The 24,154-nt window shown below is 47.9% G+C and overlaps 8 protein-coding genes and 1 non-coding gene across 9 annotated transcripts; 5 read left to right on the top strand and 4 right to left on the bottom strand.

The window, feature by feature from the left end:
* Positions 1 to 616: 616 nt before the first annotated feature.
* Positions 617 to 2,995, top strand: EDB82DRAFT_490798 (alcohol acetyltransferase-domain-containing protein). The gene is made up of 2 exons (XM_025726822.2): positions 617 to 1,029; positions 1,085 to 2,995. The coding sequence occupies exons 1-2, from the start codon at positions 983 to 985 to the stop codon at positions 2,553 to 2,555; spliced, it is 1,518 nt and encodes a 505-aa protein (XP_025588372.2). The 5' UTR covers positions 617 to 982; the 3' UTR covers positions 2,556 to 2,995.
* A 1,385-nt stretch (positions 2,996 to 4,380) lies between these two features.
* On the top strand, positions 4,381 to 7,396 carry EDB82DRAFT_90711 (uncharacterized protein). Its single transcript, XM_025726833.2, has 3 exons — positions 4,381 to 5,537; positions 5,588 to 6,937; positions 6,995 to 7,396. Exons 1-3 carry the CDS (start codon positions 4,503 to 4,505, stop codon positions 7,376 to 7,378), a joined length of 2,769 nt encoding a protein of 922 aa, XP_025588373.1. The 5' UTR covers positions 4,381 to 4,502; the 3' UTR covers positions 7,379 to 7,396.
* A 633-nt stretch (positions 7,397 to 8,029) lies between these two features.
* Positions 8,030 to 9,993, top strand: EDB82DRAFT_490794 (uncharacterized protein). The gene is made up of 2 exons (XM_025726844.2): positions 8,030 to 8,189; positions 8,251 to 9,993. Exons 1-2 carry the CDS (start codon positions 8,117 to 8,119, stop codon positions 9,834 to 9,836), a joined length of 1,659 nt encoding a protein of 552 aa, XP_025588374.2. The 5' UTR covers positions 8,030 to 8,116; the 3' UTR covers positions 9,837 to 9,993.
* Positions 9,994 to 12,173: 2,180 nt separating this feature from the next.
* EDB82DRAFT_90668 (JmjC domain, hydroxylase-domain-containing protein) lies at positions 12,174 to 14,197 on the top strand. The gene has a single exon (XM_025726855.2). The coding sequence runs from the start codon at positions 12,489 to 12,491 to the stop codon at positions 13,965 to 13,967; it is 1,479 nt and encodes a 492-aa protein (XP_025588375.2). The 5' UTR covers positions 12,174 to 12,488; the 3' UTR covers positions 13,968 to 14,197.
* Positions 14,198 to 14,266: 69 nt separating this feature from the next.
* EDB82DRAFT_490789 (uncharacterized protein) lies at positions 14,267 to 15,834 on the bottom strand. Its single transcript, XM_065608374.1, has 2 exons — positions 15,180 to 15,834; positions 14,267 to 15,117 (listed from the first exon to the last, which is right to left on the bottom strand). Exons 1-2 carry the CDS (start codon positions 15,601 to 15,603, stop codon positions 14,429 to 14,431), a joined length of 1,113 nt encoding a protein of 370 aa, XP_065465842.1. The 5' UTR covers positions 15,604 to 15,834; the 3' UTR covers positions 14,267 to 14,428.
* A 411-nt stretch (positions 15,835 to 16,245) lies between these two features.
* EDB82DRAFT_533836 (uncharacterized protein) lies at positions 16,246 to 17,096 on the bottom strand (the record flags this gene model as incomplete). Its single annotated transcript, XM_025726877.2, has 3 exons — positions 16,246 to 16,816; positions 16,868 to 16,988; positions 17,045 to 17,096. The coding sequence occupies 3 exons, from the start codon at positions 17,094 to 17,096 to the stop codon at positions 16,444 to 16,446; spliced, it is 546 nt and encodes a 181-aa protein (XP_025588377.2). The 3' UTR covers positions 16,246 to 16,443.
* Positions 17,097 to 17,444: 348 nt separating this feature from the next.
* Positions 17,445 to 20,426, top strand: EDB82DRAFT_521613 (uncharacterized protein; the record flags this gene model as incomplete). Its single annotated transcript, XM_065609087.1, has 4 exons — positions 17,445 to 18,135; positions 19,286 to 19,319; positions 19,376 to 19,952; positions 20,007 to 20,426. The coding sequence occupies 4 exons, from the start codon at positions 17,445 to 17,447 to the stop codon at positions 20,424 to 20,426; spliced, it is 1,722 nt and encodes a 573-aa protein (XP_065465841.1).
* Positions 20,427 to 20,522: 96 nt separating this feature from the next.
* Positions 20,523 to 20,622, bottom strand: EDB82DRAFT_t26. The gene has a single exon. It is a non-coding gene; the product is annotated as a tRNA-Leu (tRNA).
* A 988-nt stretch (positions 20,623 to 21,610) lies between these two features.
* On the bottom strand, positions 21,611 to 23,959 carry EDB82DRAFT_521612 (uncharacterized protein; the record flags this gene model as incomplete). The annotated part of the gene is made up of 2 exons (XM_025726911.2): positions 21,611 to 23,423; positions 23,472 to 23,959. 2 exons carry the CDS (start codon positions 23,957 to 23,959, stop codon positions 21,611 to 21,613), a joined length of 2,301 nt encoding a protein of 766 aa, XP_025588380.2.
* Positions 23,960 to 24,154: the final 195 nt, after the last annotated feature.

The following is a 24,154-nucleotide window of genomic DNA, read 5'->3' as shown; positions in this document are numbered from 1 at the left end:
GAACCGCTCATAGAGAACGGCGCTTGTATCTGATCCGCCGACGGCCAAGTCTCCTAGCCTAGTCTTTGTTTATGGTTTGTCAACTAGAAAAGAGGTGGAACACAGATTTGAAGATCTGGATGACATCGAATGTCTTAGTTCCAAGATACGACTATGATCGCCAGTCTTTCAGGGGTATTGAGAGGCAGCCGATTAAATCACATTATCTGCGTTTAATGCCGCCTAGTGCCTCCCAAGTCTTAGGGTATAACAATAAGTAGTCTAAGAACCATAGTCTAAGGAACATAAAGTGACCTACTAATTTCATCTCTTATGCTTCCAGCGGTCAAGTTTTTTCGATACTCTGAGGGCCGCCTCATAAACAGACAAGAGTGATCTTAGTTAGCATGACGCCACAAATGGGAGACTGGATCTGTGTAGATTGTCAAACATGAAGGTCGATTGATCATCCATGTGGTAAAGACTACCCTAAACTTAGCACGATCATCATTAGAGTAGATATGAGAGTGCCAATATACACTAATACGAGACATTACCACATGATGCTATACTCATGTCTTCTCAATTTATTCATTGTTAGTTGTCATTTTTTACTGCTGGTTTAAAACTGTTAAAACACGGAATTGGTCGGATATCAGGAAGTCCTAAGCTTCAAGTACAGAACAAACAGCCGCAGCTGACTGCGTAGTCCAAAGTAAACAAATTCAGTACTTGTCTGTCACCCTTACAAAATAGACTCAATCTTATAGGACAATTGCCTTGGCGTTATCTTCTCAGTTATCTCATTCTAAGGAAACATGCATTCGCATCCTACTCGCCCATCCGCGGCAAGGTGAGACGGTATCCCGCGGAGACCGCATTCGTAAAACATCAGATAAATACAACGAATAGCTAGTCTAATAAAGTTTGTATCGATACAATACTGGAACAACCCTTATTTGACTCTGAAGCTATTTATTCACACAAACGGCAAAACGGCAAAATGGCACCACAAGGAAAGCCCAAGGTCATCCGACCAATGAGCAATCTGTATGGCCTCTTTCAACTTCAACCTCCAATTGTATCAATGTACTGACTATAACAGAGAATTGTATCACTCAGCCCTACATACTTTACGACATAGCTGTGGAACTGCTGTAACGTGCCGTTATGTTCTCCCAGGGCGCCTCATTGGAGGTACAGTTGAAAATGCCCAAGATGCCTTCCGCATGGCTGTGGCACTCACAGTAATCGAACATCCAATGCTACAAGTGGGAATCTTGAATGAAGACTCAGCTATGCCATCATGGATCGAGCTCGAAAGAATTGATCTCGGTACACATGTGACTTGGGAAAAGATCCAACAACCCAAAGACTATGATGTTTCCTTGAAGAAAGCTATCGGCAGTCAACTCGACACTTGGTTTACCGATGTTGAGTCTAAGCCGGGGTGGAGAATGTCTGTTTTATATCTAGAAGGGCCTTTGGCGTCACTGGATGTTATCTTTTGCTGGAATCACACCAATTGTGATGGCGTAGCAGGCAAGATCTTCCACCAGAGCCTCCTGCGTAATCTCAACGATCCCAAAGTCGGCAAAAAATTGGACTCCCTCAAGGACAATGTGCTGATCCTGGAGAGTGTTGCGGATAGATTCCCACCGCCACCAGAGAAGCTTATCAAGATCCCTATCTCATGGGGATTTGCTCTATCCACCATTTGGAAAGAGCTAAGACCCCCGTTTCTTGTATCGAGCGACCCTACACAGGTCAATTGGGCTCCTATCCACGAGGAGCCTTATCGAACTGTGTTCAAAACCATCTCAATCGACGACGCAACATTGAAGAGAGTTGTTGAGAAGTGCCGAGCGCATAAGACTACTATCGCAGGTCTTCTACACGCTCTTCCCCTGGCCTCTCTCTCGCTACAGTTGGCTGAAGGCCAGAAGCATCACAAGAACGAGGCGAAATCCATGTATGCCATCACTGCGTTGGATGTTCGTCGTTTCATTCCCGCCGAATCTGACGCTTATCCTTGGCATGTTCCTAGCACAACTATGGATAATCAGATGGCGCTTTGCGACCACATGTTTGATGAGAATATGGTATCAGAGCTTCGTACCAGAGCTCAAGGCGTATCTTCAGATGAAGATGTCATGACAAAGCTTGAGGATATCGTCTGGTCCGCCGCGGCTCAAGCTCGAAAGGATATCCAGCACAAGGTGGATCAGGGCATGAACAACGATCCTCTAGGCTTGATGGGCCTCGTGAAAGACTGGCGCATACAGAAGAAACAGCAACTCAAGAAGCCACGAGTCGGTGCTTGGGGCGTGTCCAACCTAGGCACGATGGATGGAGAGGTTGAAGGATCAGGGTCAGGGTCAGGCTGGAAGATCGAAAGAGCAGTGTTTCAGCTTAGCTGCGAGATTACCTCTCCCGTCTTTCATATCAGCTCCATGAGTGTGAAAGGGAAAGAGCTTTGTGTTGATATCAGTTGGCAGGAAGGTGTTATTGATGCTGAAATTGGAAACAAGCTTGCTTCTGACATGGAGGCCTGGTTAAGGTTTCTTGGCGCCTAGTGGGTAGGAATAAGGACGGGGAAAATACGAGGAATATCAGTTTGGAATGTTTGAGGCTGTTAATAAGACTGGTGCTGGGCCAGTGGACTATTTGAATTATAATAGCATAAGAGACGAAATTGGTAAGTTAACTTATGATGTTTAGACTAAATCATAAGTGATTCCCATAGTACTCATGGCCTAAAGCTTACCTAGAGATAGAGGATATAGAGGTATGTAAATGTAAGCTTCCACCGATGATCTTTAGACCATCTTTTCCAGGGTTCAGGCGAATATTTCTTGGTCATATAAGCGAGGGTCCTTTAATGTCGATAGCCAGGCATGCTGTAGTTTTTATTTATTTTTACCAATGTATTCCGTACCCCACGATACCATTAACAATTGAGGCCTCTTATGATAAACTATAGCATACGGATACTCCGTAATAAATTCTTCATCCGTACTCTGTAGTTCATGTCATCTTAATTAGTGTCATTCCGGGTTACAAGACCCGGGTGGCTGTGATATCAAAGCACGTGCCGGCCTAGCTTTAAGACCCGCGTATCCCAGCTCGCTCGGCAACCCGCTAAGCTTCGAACGCCTGACGAGGATCATCAGACGAATTAGAGCCGAGGAGTAAGCGGTGCTTCACTGGTTTTCAGGGGTAGGCGACAGCCCTGGGGCTAGAGGTTCCAGCACAGGCACAGTGCAATCAGTGGAGCGGAGGCTTGAATAAGGTGTTCAAGCCTAGGCCCTGAATTGCATCGAGATTGGTTGAACAGAAGTGCTTATTTCCCGTTCCCCTTGCATGGATCATATCATTTGATCTTTCAAGTTCTGGTGCGCGGTAGATGCAAGAAGCTAATTCGATACATTAATGATGGAGTGATGGTGGTAACTACATCCACGATAAAGCCTTCCTGACGAGATAACGTTACCCCGTCTGTACCTTGCAGGTTTGTTCGATCTCGGTGGACTCGAGAAATTAATAACTCCTTCATCAACGATATTAATAAATTGCAAGACCAGGGGGGGAGACGTGGCCCATCTCCATACCGAGACATTCTGGACTCTCACCCCAGAAGACAATGACCCGGACAAGGGCTCATTTCCCGTCCATCAATGGAGATCTCGGTGCTCGTGCTGCATCTGCCCAGAGCAACCCACTTGGTTCGCCTTGGGGCAATCTGCACAGTACGCACGCTATTTTCTGGAAGCAGTCAAGTTCCGTTGCGTTGCGATGGTGTCAGTGGAGTTTAGTAAACTTCAGTTCAGGGGATATGCACCCCGATTCAGTCTAAATCCAACTTGAACCCCCTTTTGGATCACTAGAATTGATGTTACTTTGAATGCGATTCAGTTGATCTGGGTTCGATAGCCCAATCCAATTACTTTCTCGATTTACCTATCTATGGTTGATCATCTTCCCTTCTCTCCCTCCCTTGTTTACTTTCCTTCACCTTGCAAGTCACCGACCAGGAAGAAGGAACAGCACAAGCTGAGGCCGACCCGCAACGTCTTTCCCTGTAACTGTTACTGGACAATTCTTTTAAACCTCACCGTATCTTCTTACATCACTCCCATTGATACTGTTTTTTTCTCAATCACCACCATCCATTATCATCATCATCAACATTCCTTTCAACCATTGAGCCACACCCAAATCATCCGCTTTTGTCGTTTTCGGCCACACGCTGGAGCTTGGCGCTTCTACCGCCCCTGAAAGACGCCAATCCTAATCCTGTGGGGGAAAGGATCCTTGGGGCCTGTTCCTGTTGGACTTGATTTATTGTCAACTCCGAGCCTACTGTACTGTATACCTACCCGGGCTGGCTGCATTCATTTCTCGACCCCGTCTCCGTGTGGCGCCCATATGAGACAGGCGGCTGGCGCTGTTCCAGTTCCATCTCCCTCCAGCATCATTTCGGTTTCGCATTTTTTTGTTTCTTCTTCTTCTTCTTCTTGATCATGAGCATCAGTTTGGGACGCAATGCGCCGTTGTCCCCAATCTCTATAGGCGGTAGCGACTACTCTGTTTCCAAGTACCAACCTGACGACGGCCCCTTTCCCAATCCCAACGGTCGCTCCAATCTTGCATCGCCCCCGAATTCGGGCGGCTCCAACGGCGCCATGAGCATGAACGGTTTTCCAAACCCTCCTATGGGCGGCCCGGGTCCAGGACCAGGCCAAGGCCCTGGCCCAGGTCCTAGAAGCACTGGAGGACCATCGCCGCCTGCTTCAATTGCGCGATCAAGTAACGGCACCCAGCTCTATGCTCGCAGCGAAGGCCGTAACAGTGTCCGCGGCGACCTCGACGAGGCCGTTCTCAGTGAGCACTACGTCGCTCTGCGCATCTTTCTTAACACCCGCGATCCCAATCACAAACAACAACCGAACAAAGCTCGCGACAAGCTTCTGCGCCTTTCCTCAGTTCAATTTTATGAGCTTAGTACCGATGTTTTTGACGAATTGATAAGACGACAGGCCGCTGCTAGGGCGCCTCCGAATGCACCAAATGGCCCTCCTTCGTTCCTGATGCCCGAGAATAACTTCCACCCCAAGCGAAACCAGGCTCGTCAAAGACTATCTTCCCTTGGCCCTCCACGATTCCGAGACCTGGCTGCCGATGTATATCACGAACTTGAACGTAGATTCCCTCGCTTCGTGGGAGCCGACCTTGCTCGTACAGGAAGTCCCATGTCCATGAGAGGACCAGGCACTCCGATCAACGGCAACTTCCCCCCAAGAGCTCAGAGCCGTATGAGGAGACCTTCTGATGCCCAGTCTATGAGAGGACCTGGAGATGGTTACGGAATGCCAGCCTCTCCAGGTGGCCAGAATGGCGATTACGGACGTCCTACACCGAAACAGCTCAACCAGAATAATACAATCGTTCCCAACAAAAGCATTATGCTTGAGGAAGACGACGAAGGTGAAGGATACGCAGACCAGGACCCCAATCGCGAGAGCAAAAGGAGTGTCGGCAGCGGTGTAATGTCAGAGGTAAAGAATTACTCCGGTTTTACGCAAAAGCAGATACTAACATGATATAGGCCGATAGAAAAGCATTGGAGGATTCCCAGAACCAGGTACGAGAACTACAGGAGAAACTTGAGAGCATGGAAGATGCTTGGAAGAAGGAGAAGGATGAGATGAACGGCGCTTTGGACCAAGAACGTTCACGAGCTGCTGCTACCAACCTTGAGAAGCAAGAGTGGAGCGATTTACGACTCAACCTTGAGAACAAACTGGCTGAGGCGCAGAACCTGAACGACTCGATGAAGCAAGAATTGCAGCGCGTACGAGATGATCACGAAACAGAGATTCAGAGACTCAGAGACGATATGGATGCAGCACATCAAACAGAACGGAGTGTTGGGCATGGCGCATCAGACTCTGAACTTCAGCGGGAAAATGATGAGCTTCGACAGGAACTCCGAGAACAACAGCAGGTCACGGACGAGGTTAGAAAAGAGGCACAGGAGTTCTTGCTCGAGATGCGAGAGCTTTCTCAGCAAAGCGGCACGACACACGAGCGACACGCAGAGCTTGAGAAGAAGATTGAGAGGCTTGAGCGTGAGGTTCACGAATGGAAGAACCGTTACGCTGGAGTCAAGACTCAGCTACGACACATGCGGGCAACCTCTGCTGGTCCTGGTATTGAACACGACGCGGCCAAGCACGTCCGCGAGCAGGGCTTCGTGGACGAGCGTGGCATGGTCAAAGATGTTCATGTCACCAAATTCCAAATCGCGATTGATGAGCTTCTGCAAAAGGCTCGAACTGAGGATCCTGAAAAGGTGGTTGACGCTATGAAACTCGTCGTCGTTAGCGTGCGCCGCATTACCAAGGATATTCAGGTGCCCCAGACCGATGATGAGGAGTTTCTCCAACAGCAGACCAAGTTGAGGTCCAAGGTGTCCTTGACCGCAAACAACTTTATCACGGCCTCCAAGAACTTCGCGTCCAGCGCTGGGATGTCCCCAGTTTCTTTGCTCGATACCGCAGCATCGCACTTGGCCGCTGCCATTGTTGATCTGCTCCGTCTGGTCAAGATTCGAACGACCCCTGCCGAGGAGCTGGACGATGACGATGGAACCGTAACGCCTGCGGATTCCAGCGCTCTCTTTTCACCGGTTGCTACTGAGCATCCTGTCAGTATCCAGGACAGACTGCCGCCTCCCGCTCCCTTTCAAGGTCTGAGTGGTATGCGAACTAGTATTGACTCATCGGCATATAGCCCTCTGGGCTCACCTCGCCAGTCCGCTGAGCCATACTCTCACCAAAGATCCATGTCTAAAGCCAGTGCGGTACCAATCGGCCTCGGGCAACCTATTGCAAACAACCAATCCAATGGACGAGTTGCTCCGCAGCTGGATCCCCGAGCCGCCGAAGATCTCAAGGTCAGTGATCTTCACACATGACGGCGTCAGTAACAGCAACACTGACAATTTCAACAGCTCTTTCTCGAGGAACAGAATTCCATCCTATCAGCCGAAATCCAGAGACTTGTAAACACCGTCCGCGGAGATGCCGACATGCGCCGGATTTCCGAAGACATTGGTTCCATCAACGGTATTGTCAGCGATATCATTGCGGAATCGCAAGCATGCGGCCTTGGCGAATCAGCAGCCCAGTTGGCTCAATGTCGAGAACGCCTACTAGAGTCTGCTGATCAGGGTCAAGACATGTCCAACATGGGCGTGGCGACCAACGCACACGAGTGGCGTATGTGGGTGCAGACATTACCACCCATTGCATTCGGTCTGGCACGCGAGACCAAGGATCTTATCCAACAAGCAGACGACATGGCCAGACCCGGACGACCTGATGACTTTTCGTAATCACTTCATTTCTGAGACTCCGGACTTTTATAAACTTTACAACCCGGAATGCGCTTTATACCCCTGAACGCCAGTTTTGACACTGGATGAGCTCTTTGCTGTCCTAATGTTTTGTCTTGGATTGGTCAATAATACCGGGATTGCGTTGAACGTATCTCGACGATTAAGTGGGTTGAAGAGAAGAAAGGAACATACAGTTGGGTAATGTTGCACGTGGGAATGCATAGGAATGGCGTTGGGAATATTATTGATAACGCATGGAAGCAGCACGATCCTGAAATTCAGTATATAAGTGCGTCGGACATCAAGGAAGGATTCAATAGGGCTTTGGCATTGACTAAAGCAAGTTAGAAGGGACATGGTCCAGTTCTGACAAGACTACACTACACGATGGACAATGATAATAGAGATAGACGAGAAATGGAATGTTATCAATTGTCTATGCTTATTATAATGGTTTCTTCATAAATCCTGGTCTTGAGTACAGTTAGTTAGTTGTATGACAACAAAGGCCAACATTTCATCAAGACTAGGGCCATCCTAAAGACTTAGGATATCTTGTCTAAGATTTACCTCGTCCCACTGCACCGGAACTAAGCTTGACTCCACTGGTATTCCCAATGCAACGGGACTTTTGCAGTAGGCGTCATACATGCCAATCAATACACGACCAACCCATCACAATCCTAACACACACATTCCAATTTAAACTATCCAGCCTAAGTGATACCTAAAACAATGGCTGACAACCCCCATGAGTTTTGCAGGAGGATCCTTCTCCTCGTCACAACGGGAGGTTTCACTCATGCAGGTACTGTAAATCCCCCCACACAATTGAAGGCCATTATCCAACAGAACTAACAACAACATAGCCCCAGTCCTTGAAATAGGCGCTGTTCTCGCTTCTCGCGGCCACGAGATCCAATTTGCTACATGTGCTGGCCAGGAGGAATGGACTTCTGATTATCCCTTTATAAAAACTACTTATATCGTCGGTCCGGCTGCTACGGATGATGACCTGGATCTTCACTACGAGAGGCTGCGTCTATGGCGCCATGAGCACGGCTTTGCTCCCATGATGAAGTCAAAGTACTTCTTTGACAACTTCTGGACAGAGACTTACAGGAGTCTGCGCGCTCTTTGTCAGGATCCCTCTACGAAGCCCGACTTTATCGTCGCGGACTTCTTTGCTGATAGTGCGGCGAGGGATATGCTCAGGCAGTTCAACATCCAGCTCGCAAGCGTCTGGCCCCAGATGCCATATGCTATGGCGCCTGTGAGTTATCAACCGGGCCAACCTGGGTTCCAGGCCGATGGGGTATTGACTTCTGAGCATGCATCTTTGACCTCGCGGTTCTGGAACGAATTTGTGGTGTTGGCAGCACTACCAACGGTCATCCCTTGGTTAATATGGACAAAGCGTATGCGTGTTGATGCAGGCGTCAACTACAGCCATTCACTTCTCCCCAAGCCTGATTACCTCGTTCTGGTCAATTCTTTCTGGGGCCTGGAAGCGCCTAAAGAATTGCCGCCTCTCATGACACCCGTTGGTCCTATCCTGAGTGACGAGTATCCTCCCCTAGATGAAGACCTAGCTCAGTTCCTCGATAGCCACGACAAGACGATATATGTATGCTTGGGAACTCACGTCAACCTCCCAGCAGAGGAGTTAACAAAGTATCTCCTCGGATTTATCCAGGCTCTAGACGCTGGGTCTATCAACGGTGTCATATGGGCTGTTCCCCAGAAACCGCGTACCAACTTTGACATTTCCAAGACTTATCCTCTAGCTGATGGTTCAATCATCAGCGTCGAAGGTCTTCTCAATGATACCCACCCACACTTCCGCCTTCCGGTGTTCGCACCCCAAAGAGCCGTCTTGGCACATCCCAACACTGTATTATTTCTCACCCACGGTGGTGGTTCAAGTGCCAACGAGACTCTCTTCCACGGTACACCAGTCCTTGCAGTGGGATACTTCTTCGATCAGCTCTGTAACAGCGCTCGTCTCGCAGCATCGGGCGTCGGAACGTCTCTTGACAAATCCTATCTAACACCGTCCTCTATCGCATCGGCCATCGAAAACATCACGTCTGACAAGGATGGATCGTTCACCACTAACGCCCGCCGCATGCAACGCATAGCAATCCTCAATTCCAAGCGGAAACACCTCGCAGCTGACCTCATTGAGGAAGTCATGGTAGATCAAGAACTCCGGTTCCGCAACGGCGTTGAGCTGCGCCCTATGCATCTGCAGACAGCGGATATGCGCATGCCGATATGGAAGGCTAGGAACTGGGATATGTTGCTCATCAGTCTGACGGGACTGATAACTGGTGGTGTAGCTAGTTGGTGGCTTGTCAGAGGGGGCTGGAGGAAGATACCTCTTATGCTGGCAAAGTTGGGGAGGTTTGGTAGGGGGTTTGCGAGAGAAATCTTCGACAGCCGAAGGTCGTGATAGCCCAGTCCAGTATCAGATAGGACTGAGTATACTGGGATGTATTATAGGATGTCAGGTCTTGTGGCCGGCATTGTAAAAGCAAGCGCTTCTCTTCTCCATTTAGTAAACGATAGACAAAATGACCTGTAGGTCAATATGAAATACCTAAAACTCATGATTTGTCCTACATATTGTCCTGAGAACCACTCTAATGATTATACTTAGATATATCTTAGAACCCCATCCTGAATATCACTAAAATAATAAGATTGGGTTCTGTTACCATTACAGAGGCTCATCGCGCATTAATAAGACGTCTTGGGTTGAAGATTAACGACTCCAGATTCGGCTGGAAGGTCAAATGGAGTTATACAGCTGGCCAGCTTCCATGCCGATTAAGGAACATGGAAGATACAATACTATCTAATATCACAAACAATTCTTCGAGTTTGAGGACCCAAACTGGCTTTTTATATGCCTTACTTCCTTCCGCGAACAAGCACACAAACACCTTAGCAACTGGATTTGGAAGCTCTATGGTGACCCTGATACGACCCGACGCTATCGCCGAGTAAGCACATCGTGTTGCACGAGATTACGAAAGCAACTGGCGATATAAAGCGAAGAGGATCAGGGGTCAATTGACAGACCGAATCACCTTAGTATATCAGACGATTAAGTTTTAGCCTCTCATCTGATCGAGTTATTGGCAGATAGTCATAAAGATCGATTGGTGAGTATGCTTGTTGCTTCGGATTGTTTAAGGTTCCGAAGAGGGAGAAACGGCTGTTGTGCATATAGCTAAGTAATTGCTGTGTGACAAGTTACGTACCTGTTTATCGGGAAGTGGTTATTTTTTGTTAGGATTGGAGCACTTTAATTGTGTCAAGATTCGGGAAACGATATTAATGGAGTGTCTGACTTGTTGGCTTCTTTGATGGACTGCTATATCTCTTTAGGGAAATGAGGCAGAAGGAAAGAAAGAGGCAGGCGCATCAGAAACTCTAAACTCAGTATTATGACGTACTACATAAACAGTGGCTCAAAAGCTCATTAAGATTGCATATGTTGATCACACAATTTCGTCACTTATGTTCAATGTGGCCAAATTCTTTGGGGTTGTCATTACAGGCAATAATTCATTGTTACAATCAAGACAGATGGAAGACTAGGAGTGGGCGGGGAGGGTGCAATGCTCAAAGCAGATATTCTCAATCATCACTTGACAACTCGTCAGCAAAGACATTATTCTCACCAGATGCTCAAAGAAATCATTCCTAGTTTAAAGACAGGCTATGTATCAGGACGGGCAATGGCAGTGACAAAGCAATACTCTCTTAGTGTATGTACTATAAATTATCTAACCAAGCTTAGGAATGCTACGACAATGCCGTCGAATTCCTTTTAGGCGCAGGTCAAAGGTTTCCCCAAACTCTTGTGCTTAATATAAATTTGAACCAAGGTTATGGAACTGATTGATAAAGATCCCTGTCGCCTTTGTCCTTCAACGTTGCAAGCGCAAGTAAAGAAGAGATGGACGGGCCTTAGCGTGCCGATCATGCGCTTATCCTTTTATGGCTTCAAGATCACTTCCTTGTCTTAAAATAGGTTGCAAAATGAATAATTATCCAATACAGACTGGCCTACGTCTATTGAAATTATTAGGCATTCAATAAATGAATTAGTTTCTTGATCACACAGTTGAAGTGGCTGTTCGGGTCATTCTGGTCTCCCACGTAAACCTTCCATTCGTTATCACCACACATTTACTGATTGTGAATTTCACCGCATGGCTGTTTTTATCTCTCGGTTATCAAAGGTAAATCTTTGTCTTTTTTATACTCTCGTCTTTGTTCACTCGGGAACCGTGACGCAAGTAACCATTTCCATTCTATTGTATGTCGTCTTCTTGTCCCTAAAACTCGGTTTTCCCCGCGCTAATCATGGACCTTGCAGGTGGTTTGCCGCTAGAATCCAAGCTTTGATTCTTTTTTTGAACCAATCGCTGGACTCCCCGCTCGGTCCACTTTTGGTCTTTTAGGTGGGTTGCTTTCCATCCCTTCTGTCTTTTTTTTGTATCCCACAACAGAGTGCAGTGCGGGTAGGTGCTCTCCCGCTATGGCTCGCTTTCTTTCAGCGAAAACTTAAGAGACAAAGGGAAAGAAACACACTTTTTGGTGGTGGGCAGTGGCTTTGTTAGAAGTGGCCCCTTCACGAAGCTCTAGTCATGACCATCGATTCCTCTTCCCTTACTACTGCACGTTTGGACTAGCACTTTTTAAACTCTTGTCTTTCCGCTTCTCAGGACCTTTTCTACAGCACCAAATCAATTCTTTTGGATTCTCTTCACCTGCTCTCTTACCTCAGATCTCATCTCGCACAGACAATACAGCCATCGCAGTCTCTATTGAAAGACGCTCAACATTTGGAATCTGTGTCTCTCTTTTCTAGGCTTATCCGAATATTTTACAATCGAGGCGCACTCACTGGCCTTTTACTCAGTACCTAGATTGTGAATCAGGTACCGACCAACTGACTGAACCAGGGTGGCGATTACGCTCACCTCTCACTCGTCGCCAACTTTTGCTCTCACCCTCACTCTCCACTATCAACCACATCAACTGTTCTTCTGTCTGTCGCAATCGCGAGACGGGCCCTCCCCTCGCTTCAATGGAGATTCAACATCCGTCGCATGAGTTTGCGACTCCTCATCTTCAATTTCAACATTCTTCTCCGCACCGTCAACCGTCTGCGCCTGCGCCTGCGCCTATTTCCGCTCCTCAGATTGCCTACGAGCAGGGTCCAATCCCCGCCAATTCACCAAACGTCATGGAACCAGCGCCATGCCCTCAGCAGCTACCAATCACTGAACAACCTTCTTCACTGCCAGATTTCAATAGGATTCAACCATCTCTAGCCCCAGCAAATGAGCCTTCGCCACCTCCCGAACGTGACCAAGATGATGCCAGTTCAATTCTAAGTGACCTGCCGTCGGAGCTTTGCGAACTTCCTGCTGAACTTCCAACTGAACTTGGTCCAATCGATTTTGACTGGGACGGCCCCGAAGGCCATGAAGTTTTGCGACTTAAACCAACTGTTCAACAGTGGAGCGATTTTTCAGCTAACCTTGCTTTTGCCCGGAGTCTCCAAGCCGAAAACCATGGCTGCTTCAAAATCGTCCTCCCAGAAGAACTTGTCGAGGACCTGCCAGAAAAGGACTCCCAAAAGGTTCCTGCAAACGCATACCGACCCACCCAAATTAAGAAGAACAGCTTCTGGCGAGTTGAGACTGTCTCCTCTGTAGGCAGCTTTAACTCATCAGTCACCGGTCCCCAATGCAAGGTTTCTGCCATCCAGGCCATCGATCAGCTGAGAAAGTTGTACCGGAAGAATGATCGCAAACAAATCCGCAATGTGCGCTATCGAGCGGATGTCCCTGCGTGGACCCCCGAACAGCGACGCGAAGCTGGTGTTCCTGAACAGAGCCCAATATACCCTTTGAAAGGTGACAAGCTCGACAAGACCAAGGCCATCATCCCGGGAATCCACACACCTTATGTATACGAATCAGGGCCTTATTTCGGTGCAAGCTTTCAGATACACGCTGAGGACTTCAGACTCGTCTCACTAAACCACCTGTACAAAGGCCGAAAGATTTGGATTGTGGTCCCTTCTACAGCTGTCGACGTTGCTGAAGAGGCTCTTGGTCGAAAGGGCAAATGTTCCCAGTTCATGCGACATCGAGCTGAGTTCTTCTTTCCTCAAAAGCTTGAAAAGTTGGGCATACCCTTCCGCATCATCGACCAACGTCCTGGTGAGACCATAGTGATTCTGCCGGACGCATATCATGAAGGATTCAGCACTGGATACAGCATCGCTGAGGCCAAAAACTATGCGGATAATGGTTGGACTACCGAAACATACCAGGAATGTGAAGTCAAGTGTAAGCTTGCCACAATGATTCCTGCGGATTTAATGCGGCCCTTGAAGGATGGAGAGGCTCAGCTTGACCTTTGTTCGGGTTTCGAATTACTGTCGAAAGACACACCACCGGCCACGCCACCAACAACACCGCCATCTGCGAATATGAAAAGACGTCTCGATGACGAAGGGCAGAAAGCTGAGAATACTAAGCGGGTCAAGGCGTAGAATGGCGCAGAAGGATTTGGTCTTTTCACCACATACCTACAGAGAGTTGCTACTGATTTTTGTTTTTTGGGGGCGTCTTGGTCGTTAGAACATTTTACGAACTGCTGTGAAAGGGGAACTTTGCAAAGGATGGCTTCGGGATACCCACGATGCCCGGCGTATGGAACCATTTTGGCAGCTCACTTTCGTACTTGGGATTGGGGAACTGTTTCGGAAGGCGTTCACTTTTTGCCTCTTGCGCTTAAACCAGAGGCCGGTCACCTTAATCTTACTCTGATAGACAAGGCGTTTGTATTAATTTCTCGTTATGCGTCGTGTCAAAATCGTCACACTTGCTCCTCCATGTTGATGCATGCTAGCACGCATCGCTAGTTTCCATATATACGTAAAACAAAGTATTTGGCAATGCAGATATCGCCACCAATTACATATCCTAAACTAGGCGAGGCCGCCTCTTTTCTTTACATACGTCTCTCGGCCTCCTGTCTCCTCATCTCATCACGGAAAGTATTGCCGCCGTTGCCCTGGTGGGGGAAGTTGGCATCGACAGGGCTACCTGCCAAGCTGCCGAGACCATCGCTGTCGGCACGAGCACGCCGAGGAGCGTCGCGGTACTCCCCAGGAGAAGGGACGGAAGTATCGAGCTGGATGCCGTTGTCACGGGCACCAAAGATGCGGCGCTTGGCACGACCGGTGTAGCCATGGCGGGCGCGACCAGAGACGTTACCGAGCCCGATGCGACGGGTCTTGCGGTTCCACAGGAAGCCACCGATGATGAGAAGAAGGAGGCAGCCGAAGACAACGGGCAGGGCGATAATAAGAGTCTGACCCTCGGGGAGCTTCTCATGCGCCTTCTCAGGGAAGTCCATGTCCTGGAGGTAGAGGAACAGGGTCGTGGACTCTGTCTTCTCAAGCGAGTTGTTGCTGTTGCTGTAGAGCGTGAGGGAGATGTTGTGCGACTTCTTCATGTAGTCCGACTTGGCATGGAAAGGCCAGTAGCCCCAAGCAGCGGGGACGGCGGAGTCAGAGAAGTCCTGGTACTTCTCCCACTCCTTGCTAGAGCCGTTGAAGAAGTTGAGACGGGGAGTGATCATGAGGGTGGAGTTGTCAGAGGACTTGGTCTTGTTGAAGTAATCAGGATCCCAAGTCACTGTAACATAAGTAGTTAGCAATTGGACATGAATTGATGCGCCCATGGCTCTGACAACTCACCGAAGTATGTCTTGCCAGCATCAAGAGTGCTGTTGGCGTAGGGAGAGCAGAAAGGAGCATTTTCGCCATCCTTGTTGTGGCATCGCGAAAAGACACCCTCGCCGTGCTTGCCAGTGGCCTGAGGATTGGGGGGCTCGCCAGTGCTGGTGTAAGCCTTGCCCCAGCTGGTGTATGTGTAGACGGTGGCGGTGAGGTCGTGAGGAGCAGCGTCGACGATGGACGTGGTACCGTCGATGGTAGTGTACGAGGGAGTGTATGTCGTGGCGGGCTGCTGCTCGTCATCGACGGTGACCCAGGCGGCGGTCTTGTCTGCTCGCTTCTCGAGAACGGGAGCATCGGCTTGAAGATCGCGCTCGTAGCGAATGACAGTCGCATTGGCGAGGGTCATAAGGCCCATGGAGGCCAAGATCTTGGAAGCGCGCATTGTTTTGTTTTGCTGATTGTTCCCTCGGTGATGTTGATTCCTTTATACAAAAACGAAAGAGCTCTTTCTTACGAGATACACAAAGGATCGCCGACGGAGAACAAGGGCGACAACGATGTAGAAAAAGAGGTTGAACAGAAAAAAAGAAGAAAAAAAGAAAAGAGAAATCAAGAAAAGCTGGAAGACGGGAGATTTGAATGCCAATGCTATATCCCAGTTCATTCCGAGTCCAGCCCCAAGACCAGAGCCAGGAGAAGACCGATCGGGCCGGGCGGAAATGCCATGGAACCAACCACAAGCTCGACTTTTTTCTTCCATTTCCGTTTTCTCTTATTTCGCGCAGGTTGATAGTGGGCCTAGCGCGCATTCCCCAGGCGATAGCCAGGGGTTTTACGGGGCTTCATGCATTGGACGCTGTAGCGTGGAGCAATCGCCAAGAGTGCCCAGACGGGTGATGGAAGGATGGTCTTGATGATGAACGCTGGGCGTGATGTCATGATAACAAGATTGAGAGAGGATATGAGAGTATATGAGAGTTCTTCGAAGGATATAGTTAGTATTAAGAGAATATAGGGCAACGAACCAGAGCAGTACTCGGGGGTTGTCCACTCTAAAACTGTAGCCAATCATCAACTATAGCAACACAAAGATAACACCAGATTATTATTTATTTCCAGCATCAAGTCCCAAGGTCACTTAAACTTCCAGTTTGGATGTATTATTCAAAGGTCCTCTTTCTGTTCTCCCTGGATTAACTTGCTAACCTACCCAGTCAATATCATTGGAGCCATGGGAAATCCCCTGTGTTCTTTCCCTGCCGGACCCTAAACTATCTCATCATTACTCCCGGACTCGAGACTCGGAGAGCTCCTTTACTTTCTCTTTATCGTTGTTTTTCAATTCAACCCATCGCTTCCTCTTGTCGTTAAGGCCTTTGGGTGCCTCTCGAGCAAATTCGGAATAGAAGAAGATCTGGTCGTAAATATCCTTGGCCAGGAGACCAGCGGTCCAAAGTCTGTCCTTGTTGTTCAATAGACGGTAAAAGTAGACCCTCTGCCCACTGAGTCTTGTGACCACAATGGCAGTCCTCCTCTTTGTCCCGATGTAGGCGTATTGCGTAGTGTCGAAATCTTCCATCTTTTGCGGAAGACGATCTTTGTAAATGGGAATCGTCTCTTGGAGAAACTCCTCAATAACCAAGACTAGCTTTTCCCTGTTTATATTAGCTCGTACATCTATGAGTAGGTAGATAAGGCAGACTTACTGAGGAGTATTTTCCAGGTTAAGCGCCTGGGGAGAATGGCCTTGGTCGCTAGTAATACAGCATTTGTATTGGGTATTGGCTTCGCCTGTTTTCACGTCTCCCACAATCCTTTTGGCACAACCTGTTGAGACCTGTCCTTCAACACCAAGCTTACATCTGTTCAGCTTGTCAACATACCCTTTTTCTTGTGTTCGTTGTTTGTTGTACTGGACTGGCTAAAGCGAGGCATTGTATTTTCAGCCATAATTTGTTGTCTAAGTAACAATGTTGTATGTTCAGCCTTTGGTGGATGAACATGACATTGTTTTCTTATGTTCTTAGAACAAAAGGCATTATCTTGCAAGCTAAATGCTACAGTTGCGATATATATTAAATATTTAAAATCGCTTCCACTTGTCAATATTCGCCTCACCCACTCATCAATCACAGATTTGTATTTGCTGACAAGTTCTAAGTTTCTTCACCAATATCGTCAAGCCGGCCTCGACGATCAACATCGACGAAAGTTTCAAACAACTATTCAGCAAATCGAATCACTCAAAAGAAAAAAAAAAGGTCGACTATTTCTTTTATCAAAATGCATTCCTTTCGAACCAGACATATCTCACCTCCTGTGTTCAGGATCTGCATGCCTCTGAGCAGCGACATGGAAGCAGAGCGATACGTCTGCCACCTCAACATCAGGGACCTTGAAAGATGGAAGTATGAGCTTATTCCAAAGAAACGTGCTAACCAGTTAAACAGGATCTCCCTATGTACCGGCGCAAGTGATGGTAAGTGGACACTAGGTAGCTCGTCTTTCCCGCTAGATGAGGCTATGGATCCGGCCGAGTACTCGCCCGTTCCCATCCCAGACTCGCCTGCCAGTGTATCTTCGTACGACTCGCCAATGTATACACTTGAAGAGATGCGTCTTTTCATGCCCGGAGATGAGGATCCTGTCGACGCCGAGACCATCCAGGAGCGGATGAAAACGAGTCGGATTCTTGAAGGTACTTGGACTCCTCCCCCTTGCCGCGACTACGAAGGTCCTCTTGCTGCTTGCTTTCGTATCATAGACATTGAAGAAGAACGTGATGAAGCTCGGCGTACTGTATTCGGATGGTTCAAGGAGACTTTGCAGTCTCGTTTTGCTAGAGATGCTCTCAAGGGATGGGAGCATCTCTATCCCATCATCTACGATGGACTGAGAGGGTATGGCGCATTCAGATTCCCTCAGTACCATCTCAAACAGCCAGCTTATCTCCTCAATCGAGAGTTCAGGGACGGTATGTATCTAGTGTCTGGGATTCGAAACCTCAGCGCTTGCTCACAGAGGGAGATCATGAAGCTGCTTGATGGTATTGGAGACACTGGGCGGGATGACATGATCTATGTTGCTAACCAAGATGATGAAATCCCCTAACGTTTCCACGGAGAGGAGCCTGTTTATATTGACTGGCAAGGGTCTCATTGAGTATGAAGGAATGTGGGAGGGAGTTTTTGGTAAGAAAGGATAAGGGGTCCAAAGTTGATTTGTGTAGGAATCAAAATTGTATTTTTTCCAATCCTCTGTTTTCAGGATGTTCTGTGATCTCAGTGAGTTTATTAAAAGTATCGCATGTTCCAGTTCAAAGCCTAGACCATTGTTGAATATGCCTCCTACTTTTGTAGGTTCAAGTAAATAGGTATGGAATACCAGCGTTTGAGCAACTGGACATCACTTGCAAGCACCATCTATCTATCTGCCCTGTCTGTATTGACCAGCAACAATTTATGAGCATGAGTACGCTAATAAATATATGTATGCTATTATCTTAAACTGCTCTGCTACCGGCATGCACTGTCGAATGAAGCCTCTATCCATTCTGCGGTGATTTACTATCAAACAGATGGTTCCACCTCGCAAAATAAAACAATAGATCTCAATAGAGACTGATTCACGAAGCTTGAGTGCTGTTTGAATTATTTGGCATACGTTTACCTATAAATTCCTTCTCCTCCACTCTCTTCAAGAGAATCTTTTCCACCTTTCCACATCACTACCACACACTCACATTGTGACGTCCTTTCTCTTCCATCCATCGGGTAACCGCGACTGGCAGACGGTCCTCCAATAGGCTTAGAGACCTCTTCGCCTTCATTCATTCTTCTGGGGGGTATTCTCGACGTTCTTTTCTTTGGTCGTGACCATGGATAAAACTCCACAGGAGTGCCTTTCTTCGGTCACACCTATGGACAATATCCCAACGGAGCTACGCTGCATGATCGGCTCTTATCTCACCAAGCAGGATCGTTCAAATCTTAAATTGCCCTGCAGAAAGTTCTATGCGTGTCTCTCCAAGCGACTGGAGAACAGTTGCGCTTTGTAACTATATGAACGATTCTAGCTATTCTAACCATATGGGCATCTCAATCCTACCTTCAAATTATTTCTAGACGAGAAGTATAATATAAAGCACACGCTCATCGAGTAAGACCTTATAAGTTATTCTTATTAAGATTAATATTACTAACCCGCTTGTATAGAAAGGCGACTATTTGCCTAGAACGTTGGGGGTCTCGCATATCATATGCCAACTCCACTAAGCTCCTATTTCGCAGTCTCTCGAAGGTGGCCGACGTCAACGAGATTAAGCTAAAGGTTGATCCATACGAACTTCGACCTATGCATAGTGCCCAATTCGCTAGTTTTTTTTTGACCGAAATCACCCATCGATGGCAAAAGGTCACGACACTCTCCCTGGAATGTTCAGAGCAAATCGCTGTTGCGGCTCTTAAGCATTGCGATCCTGTCGTCCTGAAAAGTGTGTCGCTCAGTTCCTGGTGCGAGAACGATGTATGCACAATCATTGCGTATCTAGAGCTCCAGTCTGTGTATTCAGCTCGGCCACAGGCACTTGAGACGCTCTCGTTACGCTTTGAACGCAGATGGAAACCCTACAAGATATATAATGGGATTAATGAGCAAGCGGAGGGAATAGAACAGGTCGCAAAGAATTTTCCTGGTCTCAAGCATCTGTGCATTCATGGACCCCGTTATACGAATCATCCACCTGGAATACCCCGTGGAGAAGCCGACGACGACACATGCTACATGACCTTTGTAAGTAACCAACATGCAGTTTAACTGGTATACTTTGCTGATTATTTCGACTAGTGCCTGGGTGTTGATGAGCTCTGTGAAGCGTTGAACAGTTCCAGTGTTGAGCATTTTGCCATCGAGATGACTTCATGCTATTTTAGCGACGAGTTCAAGGCCCTCGCCATAGCCATTGACTTGCACGATGAATCTTCTGACGAATATGAGCGCTTCTTTGACAATAGAGGCTTTCTAGAAGAGTGGTATGAAATCGATGAGGCTGAACTCGAGCAGTGGTATAGCAATGTCACCGACAGCATCATCGAAGCTTGCCCGAACTTACGTACAGTGAGGGTGCTCTATAAAGGTAGTCGGAGTCAAACGGAACCTGCAGCTTATTTCTATGGCCATCGTCTTGACGATGGAGGAACGTTTACTCAGTTACTTAAGGGGGAATGGGATCATGGATTTGAAACAGGGCTGGATCTTACCTCTTAAGTGTTTGGGGTTTGAGTGGCATGGGGCTTTAAAAAAGAAACAAGGTACATGATAGATCGTGACAGATAATGTGACAGACAATCAAAAAGATAAACTTGATGAGACTGGGACTCGAACCCAGGAGGATTGCTCCACCAGGAAATTGGTGTTAAGGTTAACCTTAACCTGGCGCCATAACCAACTCGGCCATCTCACCGAAGGTCGCAGAATCTGTAGACCCGCTTGATGAACAACGGACTTCTCAGCTGATAGATACGTGGTGATTGTGATAATCGTTGATGGGAAAGGTCTGAACTAACTACCCAGTACGCAGATTAGAAAGTGGTTCCTCCGGACTATCCGTGGTGAGTTATTGTAATGTAATCGAATCCATTCGCATCTCCAACAAATAACAAGCCCAAGAAGATTTGGCAATGTGTGCGTGTTCAAATAACGGATTCAAGCTAGAAGTTTAAGTGACCTTGAAACTTAAGATTGGTTCAGTGATGAAGATAGTGTATCCTGAATCTCGTGTTGTTCTGGCTGATAATTGGCAAGACAATATGTTCATCACCAACACACATTGTTCAACTTCAACTACAGATTACAAAGTGGGATTATTGATTTTGCTTAATCGCATACATCATATCATAAGGTGCGCGGACGCAACCCTTTCTGGTTCTTCTGGTTCTGGTTCTGGTTCTGGTTTCTGGGTCCCCATATCCAGCCGCTGCAACGCTTCCTGGGTTCTTCACCCAGGCGTTTCTATAACTCTTTTTTCTTCAGGAAACAAAAACCTTGCCCTCTCTTGAAAAGCAATAACCTAGCAATACTACCAACACGCTGACTTTGAAGCATAACCCTTTCCCTTCCCAGCCTGCCTTATTGTACGTCGTTGAAATGCGCTATCTGTGACGAACCCAACCCACCCATAAGAATATTTTCAAAAAAGAATATGCATAGTACGTAGTTTATTAAATACAAAGAAAGGCCTGGTAACATGGCCCTAGCCACAAGCTGTAATACCATTCGAGGAAGAACCCAGGCTCGGACGCTTAGGCTAGTGGGTAGCAGAAAAAATAGCTTCATAAGTCTTAGGGTATAAAAATAAGTAATCTAAGAACTATACTCTAAGGAGCATAAAGTGACCTACAAACTTTCATCCCTTATGCTTCCAGTGGTCAACTTTTCTGGTACCCTGAGGGCTAGGCTACGCGTTGCCGTTTGATTCCTCGATCGGGGGTGTTTTCTAACCGTAAATCCTCACGGTGTATTTCTTCTGTGCCGGCAGGACTGGGTGTATTGGTGTGACTCGCGTGTGGCATCACATGTCCTGGGTGCAGTGACGCTTGGTTTTGATGGCTTTGATGGCTTTGATGGCTTGGGTCTGTGTCGAGAGTGAAGTTAAAATCGTTGCCATCGCCAAATTGATGTTCGCCCGACAGTGCATTGATGTCAAAGAATTGGTCGAAATCGGTCGACTGGGGATCGAAGTACGCTCCCGCGTCATCACTCAGGCCGGGGACATGTCCAGAAGGACTCAACGGTCCTAGCATATTGCCGAGCTCGCTTATCTTAGCGTCCTGTTCGCTCTGGAGGCGCTGAAGCTGGTCCAGGTCGATTGAGTTGGAGTGGATTTCGTTGATAGAAGGCGGCGCCATTGGCGGGCCCATGATGGGGGAGAGCGAAGGGGGTGGAACGGATTCGGTTGGTGGTGGTGAGACAGAGGCAGAGGTAGACATAGTGGGCATGGCCATGTGGGAACTGGACGTAGGGATCTGTGCAGGAGTAGGGACTGGTGTAGCAGAGACAGGAGTTGACCTGCCCGAAGGAGCAGCAGAGGACTGCCCGGCCATAAAGTTTACCAGCTTGTTTCGCTGAGCATTGCTCAATGCGTTGGGCGCACTGGCAACTAAATCTGCTGCGTCTGGAATATCCATGCCATGGCTGTTGTTGTGTTTATTGTGTTCGTTAATGAGGCTCATCATTCGTTCCTCGGGATTTGCCTCAAGTTCCTGACGAAGGTTGGGAGAGGCTGTGTCGCTGGGGGAATTGTCGACAAGTTCTGTGACATGACCCATCTCAGGGTTGTGGTTGTGGTGACTGACGGGCTGATAAGCTGTGTTGCCAGGCGTAGACCTGCTTGGAGTAGTAGATGATCTGGCTGTCTGGGCACGATTGTTCTGATGAGGGGCCGGTAAAAGCCCTCTGGTCTTCTTGGGTGTCCCATATGAGTTGGGATTCATCTGTTGGATAAAATCGCCCAGCTCAAACACGCTACCGTGCTGCGTAGACTGCTGGTTGCTGGTTTGGTTCGTGATCATCGAGATGATGTCACTGACATTCTGCGAATTGCCCTGATCTTCCAGTGTTTTCCTAAACACATTGGCGAGGAAGTTGAGAATCGCGTTGATAGAATTCTGGTGACGGTCGTGTTGGCTCTGGAACATGAGGGCCTGGTTGTACAGCTCAGTGTTGTTCCGCTGCAGACGACTTATTGCGCCGAGGATGAGCTTCTGCTGATCCCTAACCTTACCCAACTCTTCACGAATAAGGCTCATCTCCTTTTTGGGCACTGGCTGGGATTCACCAGCTGGCAAAGATCGAGGGGGTTGAGCAGCAGTTGGCAGCCCAGAGGTAAGTACCTCCTCGTTGGCAACCTCGTCTTCGCTATCATTGTCCCCCTCGACACCTTTTGAGCCCTTCTTAGCTTTGCTCCCACTCTTAGGCTTATTGATCAGCCATAGAAGATTTGGGTGCCCTCGTCGGAAATAAGGGTTGGAATATTCGCTTGGGCTCTTGTTCTTGCGCTCGCTAGCCCGCATAGAATTGTCTGACAGCCCCACACGTTTGTGGAAGCCATACATGTTGAGTTGCCGAACGAAAGAGGCATAATTGTTGTGCTTGAACAATTCTGGGATCAAAGTCTTGGCAAATTCGTCCTCATCAAGCACGATGAACGAATCTCCCTTTTCCGACCATCGGATCAAGTCTTCGTTTTTGCGCTCCTCTAGGAAACTTGAGGCGGTTAGCGTGTCTTTTTCAATGTCGGCTACACAAACTTACCTGCTCAGTTTCTGCACAAACGGGGGGATCTGCTTGCGCTTGGCTTGCGCTTCTCTTTTTGCCTTTTGGGCCCTCTCCTCCAACACCTCGACATTATCCTGCTCGTTCAAATTTTCGAAATTTCCTTGAAGTAGTGTGTTTTCATCACCGACAAAGTTTCCCCATGGCTCAACTGCCCCATCAAAGTTTCGTTGGTTCGTCGGAACAAGCGCATGATTCATTTGTCGCCGCGCAATTGTGTTTGATGGGGTCGGCACGGGCTGAGAATATTGCTGCTGTGCCGGAACGAGACCAAACGAGTTTCCATTGTCGTCCATGATCCCGTCCACTCCATTCATGTAGTTTGAGGGGTCGGCCATCCCATTCCATCGCAGTCCCTGATTTCCCGCCCCATTTCCTGCGTTGTATTGTGGTTGCATTTGCTGCGGTATGGGCACCATAGGCGATGCTCCCGGTGCTGCTCGTTTCCTAGAGTTGGGTACAGACATGAAAAAGGTTCTGGAAGGTTGGCGCTTCTTCAGAAGCGGTGAGATTGTGAGTGGATTGGCTATTATCGATACCCAATCCTATTAGGTCTGAGTTCGGGGGTGTGGTGTTCTCGGAGGAGTTTGTCGCCTTGGTAGTTGTCGATTTCACGCAATGATTGCCTCGAAAGGCTGGTAACTCTGGAGAGTAAATTTGTG

This window comes from Fusarium venenatum (genome assembly GCF_020744135.1).
Source record: "Fusarium venenatum strain MPI-CAGE-CH-0201 chromosome Unknown EDB82scaffold_1, whole genome shotgun sequence".
In the NCBI taxonomy this organism is placed as follows: Eukaryota; Fungi; Ascomycota; class Sordariomycetes; order Hypocreales; family Nectriaceae; genus Fusarium; species Fusarium venenatum.
Note: the sequence above shows the minus strand (reverse complement) of the source record. Positions and strands in the feature narration are given on the sequence as shown.

Coding starts and splice junctions, on each gene's coding strand:
- EDB82DRAFT_490798 (XM_025726822.2), top strand. CDS start 983: ATGGCACCACAAGGAAAGCCCAAGGTCATCCGACCAATGAGCAATCT. Junction 1,030..1,084: donor ATCCGACCAATGAGCAATCT/GTATGGCCTCTT, acceptor TGACTATAACAG/AGAATTGTATCACTCAGCCC.
- EDB82DRAFT_90711 (XM_025726833.2), top strand. CDS start 4,503: ATGAGCATCAGTTTGGGACGCAATGCGCCGTTGTCCCCAATCTCTATA. Junction 5,538..5,587: donor GCAGCGGTGTAATGTCAGAG/GTAAAGAATTAC, acceptor AACATGATATAG/GCCGATAGAAAAGCATTGGA. Junction 6,938..6,994: donor GAGCCGCCGAAGATCTCAAG/GTCAGTGATCTT, acceptor CAATTTCAACAG/CTCTTTCTCGAGGAACAGAA.
- EDB82DRAFT_490794 (XM_025726844.2), top strand. CDS start 8,117: ATGGCTGACAACCCCCATGAGTTTTGCAGGAGGATCCTTCTCCTCGTC. Junction 8,190..8,250: donor GGGAGGTTTCACTCATGCAG/GTACTGTAAATC, acceptor ACAACAACATAG/CCCCAGTCCTTGAAATAGGC.
- EDB82DRAFT_90668 (XM_025726855.2), top strand. CDS start 12,489: ATGGAGATTCAACATCCGTCGCATGAGTTTGCGACTCCTCATCTTCAA.
- EDB82DRAFT_490789 (XM_065608374.1), bottom strand. CDS start 15,603: ATGCGCGCTTCCAAGATCTTGGCCTCCATGGGCCTTATGACCCTCGCC. Junction 15,118..15,179: donor TGCTGGCAAGACATACTTCG/GTGAGTTGTCAG, acceptor CTTATGTTACAG/TGACTTGGGATCCTGATTAC.